Source organism: Convolutriloba macropyga, chromosome 11 (genome assembly GCF_964194025.1).
Source record: "Convolutriloba macropyga chromosome 11, txConMacr16.3, whole genome shotgun sequence".
In the NCBI taxonomy this organism is placed as follows: Eukaryota; Metazoa; Xenacoelomorpha; order Acoela; family Convolutidae; genus Convolutriloba; species Convolutriloba macropyga.
The window spans coordinates 54,361,309-54,371,574 of NC_134478.1; the positions used below are offsets into that span (position 1 = coordinate 54,361,309).

Genomic DNA, 10,266 nt, shown 5'->3' on the forward strand with positions numbered 1-10,266 from the left:
TTTAATGGCTTCGACATTTTTCTCGCTCAATTATTGTTTTTGAAATTGCTGTTTCTTCCTGTTCTATCATTCTTAATGTACCCGTAAAATCCTGCCTGATCTCATAAGCTTCTAATTGATAATTGATTGAATGATGTTACTAAAAGCAGTCATTTTGCAGCGAATAGTCATAAACTTTATGATATTATTCGTTTTCAATTTTTTTTTAACTTTTCAGTTTTTGTTGTTTTTTTCGTCAGCTTGTAACTTATACTTATCTTTGGTAGGCGCTATCGAATTTCTTGTAATTCGAAAATTTGTGTTTCTTTTTCTCTTTTAGATTATTCAGATCCCAATGATTTTCAAATGTGCCCTAGGTGAACTTATTTAACCTTTCAGTAGAATTTTAGTTGAATTGTTATAATTAACCTTTGAAATAAAATTACATAAGGTTCAGATGGTAGCTAATGCTTTTGATAGTAGCTAAAGCTTCAATACTTTGAGTCTTCGCAAATTATTTTTAATTTTCTGAGTTTTTCTGCATCTTTAGTCTGTTTCTATGGCTTAGTCTAAGCAAAGACAGGTCCTACTGGCTTTCCAACGACTTTTTAGTAAATTATTCATGAATTATTTTTTAAATGCTAATGAATTTTAAGACTTTTGAAATTATTTGGTTAAAAAATTTTGATTTTGCTCATTATTTCTTCTATTTGTCGACTTATTACCGAGTCTCATAAAGGACAATTCCCATCTGCTGTGTAGTTAGAAAAAAAATAAAATGTCTGTAGTTAAATTTTAATTTTATTGCAATGTGACGTTGTTATTAGGTTCTTTTAAATTTAGATAATGACTTTTTGCCGTGAAATTTGCTTATTTTTCCTTTGTTTTTTCGCGTTGATTATTCTAATGGCAGATCCCACGAGCGCTGTAATGAGGCGTGACATCAATTAGTAGTTTATTTGTTTAACAATTTTTTTAAACTCAAACATCTATTTTTTGATTACCTCTTCATTTGGTAGAGACAATTAAAACAAAAATGTAGATGAGTTCGGGTAGGAACATCATGTGCGAACGCACATTTACGATCATCCTTGTAAATTAGACAGAAATGAAAGCAATGGTAGGTGACAGTGGTTGCAAAGAAAGCTGTTTTTTATTACTGCTTTTTTACTCCTTCCATCATGTTATCTCTACTAGTTTATCGTCGTCTGCTTTTTTATTGTCATAACGTCATCTCTACTAGTTTATAATTCATCTCCAATGGTAAGAATAATAAATAAATACTTTTGTGCAAACCCAAGCAACCACCACCTACCCATCATTAATGAAAAAAACCTAATTTATAGGCAATTGACTATTGCAATCGCATATAAATACGCGTTGCCAGGTGTGATTTGAGAAAACGAAAACGGAGACTACAAATACCCAAATGATGAGATAATTTGGTCTAAAGCTTGGATGTTAAGTATGTTAACTATAGAGAGAAAACTCGGGAATACTAGTCTGTTTCATGTGGCAACATCAAGTTCGGAAGATTCTCGCAAACTTCAGATTGCAAGTTTTCAACCTCAATTTGCATAGACAAACAAGTAAAACGAGGTTCAAGTACAAAAAATTTACTTTTTTTCAATCCTAAGACGGTTTCGAAGTTGCATCTGACATGAAACAATAAGTGATTACCGTGATTGCTCAGGTGTACATAAAAAAAATTGGACACAGTAGTAGTAATTTCTGGGATCGGGCTTAATAGACTGACAGGTGATAAAAACTAATATAATGAGTGTATTTGTGAACAAAGCGAGGATGATTGGCTCATCTTTAAATAGCTGTTTATCACTAATTGTTTCAGATAAAATAAGGGCTTAGATCAGCTAGTAATAACTATTTTACAAAATTCAATCAATTAATTTAAAGTTAAAATCAACTAATTCAACATATACCTTTCAAACTAATTAGTTAAATTAGAACAAACAAATTTGGTCGCAAAGTTTTTTTCGAGATATTTATCTGTAACTCAGGTTATTCGAATCTATCAGAACTTAATTACATGCCATGTTGTTTAAAAATTCTTATCATAACTTATAAAACAATAATGAATGTCAAATAAGGTCAATAGTTCAAACTTTTTCAAGCCATTGCATTGTTTGATTTTAGATAGCAACTTCCTAGTGTAACCATATCATTATTTCCTATTTTCTCCTATTTCCTAGTGTCTTCCAGTCCCAGCAATTTTTAAGTAATAATAGACAAAAAAGAACAAAACGATCTTTTCGCGAATAAATTTACGCATATCTGTCAATTTATTCTGTGACTGCACTTAACAACAAGTCATTTAGACATAAACAACTTTTAAATTCTGCCAGAGAAACCGTTGGGTGTATCCCAAAGCAAATTATATGGAATTGATGTTATAACTTAAACTGTTTGAACAAAAAAAACTTTTTAACCGACAAAAACAAAATCTAAAAGGATCGGTGTAGTAAAACAAAAACAAAATATGGAAAGATAAGCGTTGCACAATCTGAAAGATACAGTCACCGAATAAATCAAGTACGCACACACACTCACCACACTTTACACAAATGAACAATCAACACTCAATTGCAAAGCCCAACACTAAAAACAATCAGTTTTTTAAATTTTGTTTTTGTCAAATGGTCTCCATTCAAAGATCTTCACTGTTCATGTAGTCCTTAATATCATTTTTGATATTGATAAGCACAACGGGACAATAAAATTTTAAGAAACCTGTACAACGGGACAAATAATTTTTCAGCAACCTTGCAGAAGTGTCATCAGCGAAATTGAAAAACAGATTTTTGGTATCGGAAAATTGAGAAGTCGCAAAATGTAGCAAGTTTCAAGTGGTTTTTTCTAATCTCTCTTTCTTTCTGACAGTTTTTGCCCTCTGCCTCTATTTGTGTCTAATAATTAATTGTACTATCTCTCTCACACTATCTGTCCTTTTATGCTTCTGTCATACACGCATACCACAAACTTAACAAATTGTTATGAAAATTTGGTTTGGCATCTAATATTTACTCAAAGTTTCTCACCTTTTGTATATTGCCCGATTGGAAAACCAGTTTTGGATTTATTCAGGGACTTGTATTGGTGATCGTAAAAATGACTAAAAATTCTGAAATAAACTCTTCAAAGTTTTTCGATATTATTTGTCATTTTTAATGTTTCATGAGCACAAGGAAAATATCAATTTTAAAAAAAACTCCTAGCAGACGTGCTAAAAGAGTTTTGACACTGGACAAGTTTATCTGCCTTTTGTAGCAAAATAAAATTAATTTTTCTAACTTTTCATCACTTCTGACAGATTTCTCTCTCTGCCTATAATTGTGTCTAACATCTGAAGGAAATATTTCTCACAATAACTCTCCCCCTCTCTCTTTCTCTCACTCTCTTACGCACATACCAAGCACATTTAAAATACGCACATCTATACATACACCCTAACAGGCGCGCCAGTACAAAAACCGACACACAAACACAAATACGAAACTCGCCTACCAAAAAAAATAGAAACCAAAAACTTTAATTGGGGCCTGATTTTTACACAATGTTCGTCAACATTCAATTGAGTCTCGTCTTCAACCGGCGAAAAATTTTCAACAAAATTGAGAAAGATATCTGTTGTACAATTTGAAAGACACGGACACAGAAAAACAGACAAGCCCACATACACACCACAAATTGCAGAAACAAAGACCAACGCACAAATACAAAAGCCAACACTAAAAAAAATTTTCTGAAATTCTGTTTTTGACAATTGACCAATACTCAAGGTTTGTCACTGTTCATTGATGTCTTCCTTGTTTGTTTACTTAAAACCTAAGCGTGCGCTTTTTGAGCCAACTGTATCGGTAACTGTTATTTCTTACACTAGACTTTGCTAATCAACCTTTTGAAAATTTAACAACTTTTCGCAATATCAACTTTTATGACCTTAATGGGATATTTATGCCCATTTTGCGTTTATTGTGTTTCTCTGTCAAGAAATCTTTGGAGAAATTGCAGAATTTTCTCACTGGAGACGCCTTGAGCCGGTAACTTTTTTGAATATTGTTTCTATGCATGCTGTTTAATAATTTCTGTTTTTATGACAAGTTGCAGTGGATTTTGTCTATGAAAATTAGCTATATCGAAACTCAACAGCGTGGCAATCAGTTTAGGAACAAAACATTTTAACCATCATTTCTCCGTAAGTGGAAGCAATTCGAATGGGATCTCGTTTAAAACAGAATTCCACGTATCTCTCTACGCTTTTGTAAAAATCAAGCATCATGAGCAAAAATAACTATTGAACAGCTCAAATTTGTTTTGTAGGTTGCTTTTTGGGTCTTTGTGGCTTGGTGGGAACACAAGTATAGGTTGTCCATAAATTGAAAAATTGCATGAAAAAGTCTATTATCCGAAGGAAATCAGACTTTCTTTGTCTTCTCTGTTTGTTTAAACTAATCTACACTTTTAAAATCCAACTAAATAGAATTCACGACTGAACTTAGAAGTCTCTTCTGACCATTCTAATCGCTACAACTAGAAGTTTTTTTCTAAGATAATTAAATTTTCGAGTTTTAAAGTTGCAAGCCCAGATAAATCTTTCAATCTTTTTCCAACATCTTCTGTTAATTGAGTGACATTTGCTTTGTCTTCTGCAAAAAGTAACACTTTGATTAGCAGCTAGACAATTTTTTGAGAAATAATTGTCAACTGTTAGACTGAGCACGCAACTAATGAAATAGCAAAAATTTACCGATTTAATATATAGAAAATTGATGCATTTTTCATATTGTTTGTAAGTTGTGACTTACTGCGGTTTTTCGTCACTGAACAGAAGCTAGAAAACATGAGAAGTTTGTAATTTCTTCCAAAATTTTGAACTCCGACTATTGTATTTAAAAAAATCTCTCTGACGTGTTAACAGCTAGATTTAGAAAAAATAATTTTTGGTATTCAAAATGTTTAAAGGTAAAATTTTTGGCGAATGTCTTTACTTTGGGTAAATTTTCTAACTTTGAAATGGTTCCAATTAGTTTTGCCTTATTCCTTTAGTAGTTTCTAACATGTAAACGAACATTGAAAGTTATTCTTAAGGTATCACAATTAGTACCTTTGAGGAACATTGGTAATCAGTAAATTTTACGTTTTGGCCTTTTTACTCTTCTAAGTAAGCTTATTTCTAAAGAAACGGGTTTCGAAATCAACATTAAAAAATAGTTCTTCAAATTACAGAAACACCCTAAGACTGGAAAAGATCAGTTCGATTAACTATTTCAAAATACAGAGAAGAGAAAAAGAATTTTGTAATTTTAAAAAAAATATGAACACGTGTATTAAAATTTTTGAATCTGTTAATATATATGCCCTCTAACTCTCATTTTGATCTGGACGTTATAAAATTAGAGGAGATTAGTTTGAACTTTAATCTGCTCTGACATTGTAAAAAAAACAAACGAAAAGATACGAAAACAATTCCGTCTTTTTAAAATAATGATTATGGTTGATTTGATGTTCATTTTTCATTTTTAACGTTGGCCTTTTTACGTCTCCGTGGTTTTCGAAACACTCAAATGGTTACTTTTGATAAATTGAGGAGACTTTTTTGCCACCCAACTCTGAGAGCTCTAAATTGCCTGAAGTCCTCAAGAAATATTTTTGATAGAGCCAGAAGTTGGTTCACACAAAAGTTTTTTAATTAGCAGAAAACACAGAGAGACGTGTACAAATGATTTTTGAACGATATTTTGAGAAAGAAAACAAAATAAGATTTAAAAAAAAAAACTTTTTGGTAACATAGTTTAAACTGTGAGCTTTAAGGCTTGAAACTGTAAACAAATTACTGAAAAATCACCATTTAACGTAACTAAAGCGTTACTACAACGTTTCCCGTTTGTTTCTATATTAAATTCCAGTGCGATATGCCACGCTTCGCTAATAATAGGACCTCGCTTCGCTAATTGAGGGTCAAGACGGCAAAGTTCAAAATTGTGGCATAATATCGAACAACAATCAAATCTTTCCTACAATCTCACCCCCCCCCCCCCCTATTACCTAGAAAACAGTTGCCTCCCCTTCTGAACTATTCTCAATTTTATGTTAAGTATATTCTCGAGATTCGTCAATAAGCCTATGTTCAGATAGGTTTTGATTAGTCTATTCAAGAATTGCCCCCCCCCCCCCCCCCCCCAAGAGGAAGATATTTTCTATACTTACAGTTGTAGGGCCCGTTGATCCCTATGCGCATGTACTCAGACGTCGCTGCATCTTGGAATCTGTAAATGTTGTTAAAAGTGAAGCTTACAAAGCATCTGTCAGTATTTCCGTTCTGGATAAGGCAACCAAATAACGTATATACGTAGTTTCGGAACCCAGAGTTCGGCCCAAACCAGTTATCCCACTCAAAGCGTACAGCCCAGTCCACGGGGACGCCACCAAACAGCGACTGAGTAAATGACGTTGGGTTTTGGTAGATACTTATTCGGGCCCAATGGTTGCCTTGAAGATCACTCGTATTCAGAACAGTGCCGCCAATGATGTAGTTGTTTTGCAAATTGTCAAATTCGATTCCTCCATACACGACCTACAAAAGGACAATCGATACGGGCCACCTGAGTTCAACTCCTACGTTTACCTAGCCAGATTCTCGCGTAGGAATGCGACGCTTAACTCGCAATGTGGTTGCAAGAAATGGACTCATGATCAGCTGTTATTTTGCAAGACTCTTGCTTCCGATGGCAAGAGAGTGCATAATCTTACAAGACACTTGGAAGCCGTTGGTAATAGACTAGAGCAGAGTCACCAGCAAATTGGGCAGGACCATTTAATTACGTTCCTCTCTTCAACCCATATCAACCATGCGCAGGTAATTATTAACTGCTCTCAAAAGTAGTTTTTAATTGCTCTCAAACGAAGTTTTTAATTGCTCTCAAACGAAGTTTTTAATTGCTCTCAAACGAAGTTTTTAATTGCTCTCAAACTAATAGTCCTGTTGGTCTCTTTACGACTCAGAGAGGAGTATTGAGATTCGACAGGTTTTCTTAGCAGAGGCAAGGTGGTTCATGAATTTTACTTGTGACTTTTATTTGCAAACATTGACTTCTGTTTTAGGACGTATACAATTGCGTCCAGTCTAATATACATAGAAATATCAGAAAAAGTTTGTTTAGCCTAATTTTAAGTAAATATGACCACGGTACCTGCGGATTAAGGTGGTTTTCGGCTTAATATTTTTAGGTTCTACAGATGATTTTAGACCGATTGGGAGCCGATTTTTACGTCAATAACATTACACAAAAACCGGTAAAAGAGCCTCGAAAAAAACTTTGCCGTCTAAAACACCTGTTGCTATGTACGTACCAAGATTAACACATTGTTTGTTGATTACGTTGCTTTAATGCCAGAAAAACTGAAGTCAAGTACAGAAAGAGTGGGTTTACACCTCCTAGTTGAGAAGACCGAACAAAAACGACCAAAATATTGTAAGAAATCTTCGGTATCTTTGGTTTCAAACGTAAGAAAGCTTCGGTATATTCGGTTTTGTCGGTTTCGAACGGAAGAAAGATTCACTATGCTCCTTTATCATGGTGCCACTCCCGGTTTATGAACACATTCTCATTAGCCTAATTGTTCTGATAAACTTATAGACTTCATTGTTGAAAGATGACCAAACAAACAAAGCAGGTCGGAACTTTGGGCAAATACGGTACTAGGTATGGTGCGTCACTGGGGAAAAAAATAAAAAGATTGAAATTTCTCAGCGTGCGAGGTAAGCATGCACCTTTTGAGGCCGCGATGCAATGAGGCGAAGAGTTGATGGGGTGTGGGACTGCCAGGGTCGAGGTGTCAACGCTAAAAATTGCTTAAAAATGTAAGATTTGAGGTGAATGCGGTGAAAATATGTAAGAATTGTCATTTTTAGCGTTGAACACGGTGAATGCGGTGGGAAAAAAAGAATTGACCGCCAAGAATCGCAAAAATTCACCGCTAAAAATTACTGCAAATTTTTTGCGGTGATTTTCGTAAGATTCGCGGTTTTTTAGCCGTGAAATTTTCTATTTTCACCGCTTCCCGATGGTAGCGATGAATTCGTTTTTTTACACCGCTTAAGCGGCAAAAATAAAAAAATACCGCTAAAAACAGCAAGTCCTACAACATTTCAACGCATTTGTTTTTCATAATTAACGTTTACTGAATCTGATTTAAATTTAATTACTATCTGTCCTCAGAGTAAGTGACAGATGGCGCAGTGGAATGAAAAGTTGTTGCCACGCAGGAGTTGAGAGTTTCGAAGCCGTGTACCGCAGTTTCTTTCTTGTAAGAAATCCGGTGCATGCGGTTAAAATAAAATTTTCACCGCTAAAAACCGCAAATCTTACAAAAATTCACCACTAAGAACCGCAAAGCTTACAAAAATTCACCACTAAGAACCGCAAAGCTTACAAAAATTCACCGCTTTCACCGCATTCATCACAATGTGATAAGAAGGTCGCTGGTGGAGCGTACACTGTGCGTACCAAAGCCGCTGAAATATTTTGATCAACAATCAGGGGTTTGAGAGAAACCTTGGAGGCTTGAATTGGATGGTGATCTTTTGGACGAATAACTGACCGCCAATAGAGGGCCTCAGAGAATAAAGGGTTCAACAAACAATTTGATGAGACCAAAAAAAAGAATTGAGCAAAAGAGTTCATTACAAATTATCCTAAACAGGTCAGAGTTTTGCCAAGGTTGCCAAAAATTGGTAAATTTTCCTCGAAATTGTAAGAAAGAAACATTAAGCTACTTTTTTTGCAGTTAAATTATTATTCAGGTTTATACGGCAAGCAACCCCCTCCCGTCCCCCCACTGTATACTTCTCTATATTGCATGAGATAGCAAACTCAAGCAATTGTTTGAAAACATTTGCTAATCAGTCACCATATTCCCCTCTGACATAAATTTTTAGACTAAAACATCCATTTTGAAAATTTGGCTCAAAAAATGAAAATTCGAAAAAAATGAGTTAATCGGTTGGTATATGAAAAAAATGGCCTCTGAGATAGAAAAATAGCGAGAAAACATTATGCTAAATTGTTCAGTTTTGAAAAATTTTGGTCAATTTTTATGTAATTGACAAAATTAGAAAATCATTACCGAATATTGATAGGGATAATCAATCTCGGTTCCTCTACTCACTTAAAGTCCGTCGACCGATAACCCTAAAAAAGAAGGCAGTTCAATTTAAATTGACCCAGAAGAGTGCCAACTAGAATCGCCACAGAAAAAGTTTGATTGGCCCCAATAAGTTCTTGGCCCCAAACTCTTGGTAGTTATTATGACAAAGAAACAAACCTCGCAAATCACACAGCCATGAAAATTTGATGCAAACATTAGAAATAGCAACTTGGTGGGTTCGGCACAGACGGTGAGCAGGGGATTTAACTAAAAAGCTACAACGATGCCCCAAGACTCTTGAAAAGACGACAGACGATCAAGTAACACATCAAAGAGTTCATCCGAAAACAGAAGGGTGATAAAAATTGACGGACTTAAAGCCCGACAAAACTAGTTGGCTTTTTTCAAGCATCGCTCGCGCCATGAGTGTTCAGAAGTAGCCAAGAAGTCGGGCACGAACTACACTGCAAGAAACTTCGCCTACAATCAAATTGTTGTATCAAATAACTTCACCCATCGAAATAACCTGCAGTATTAATAATCCCTCGCCAAATTGCTCCATCAGATGCCCAAAAAACAAATAACGTCATCCAATAAAACCAGAAAAAGACCAAGTAATTTTCCGAAAGAACAACAAAAATAAAAAAAAAACAGAATCAAAGGGGTGAATTTGTTTTCACTTGGCCACCTGAAGTACTTACGTATGAAAGAGGAAAGCAACGAGTTGTCAACAACGATGGGCCATTTCGAGTTGTCAACGATCTGTTTCCAGACTATCATTGACACTGATTCTCAATTTCCACTGCCATTTAATGACTGCCCTTTGTAAATCATTGACCCTGTTTCACGCGTGGATTCCCAAATCCGACATGCATATTAGAAAGCTCAACAAATACATCATCATCTGACGGAAGACCATTGCAAATTGAAAAATTACATACAAACTCATTTCTAACATTATAAACATCAATAGCTAATCATAACCAGTAGCTCCGTTGAACATATTATAATACTGGTGACGAGTTTCTAGACAATTTTTTAATCTATTATTAATTTTTCCCCCTAATATTTTCAAACATTCTTAAAAAAGGTGGAAATTTGATATTATATATCTTTTTAAAG

The 10,266-nt window shown here is 34.7% G+C and overlaps 1 protein-coding gene across 1 annotated transcript in view; it reads right to left on the minus strand.

The window, feature by feature from the left end:
• LOC142349286 (uncharacterized) overlaps nucleotides 1-10,094 on the minus strand; it is a 29,969-nt gene extending 19,875 nt beyond the window's left edge. Inside the window, exons 1-2 of the mRNA XM_075400753.1 lie at nucleotides 9,846-10,094; nucleotides 6,205-6,571 (exon numbers count right to left, since the gene is read on the minus strand). Coding sequence (XP_075256868.1) covers nucleotides 6,205-6,235 — 31 coding nt within the window. The 5' untranslated portion in view covers nucleotides 6,236-6,571; nucleotides 9,846-10,094. The remainder of the gene's footprint in view (nucleotides 1-6,204; nucleotides 6,572-9,845) is intronic.
• Between the last annotated feature and the right edge of the window lie 172 nt (nucleotides 10,095-10,266).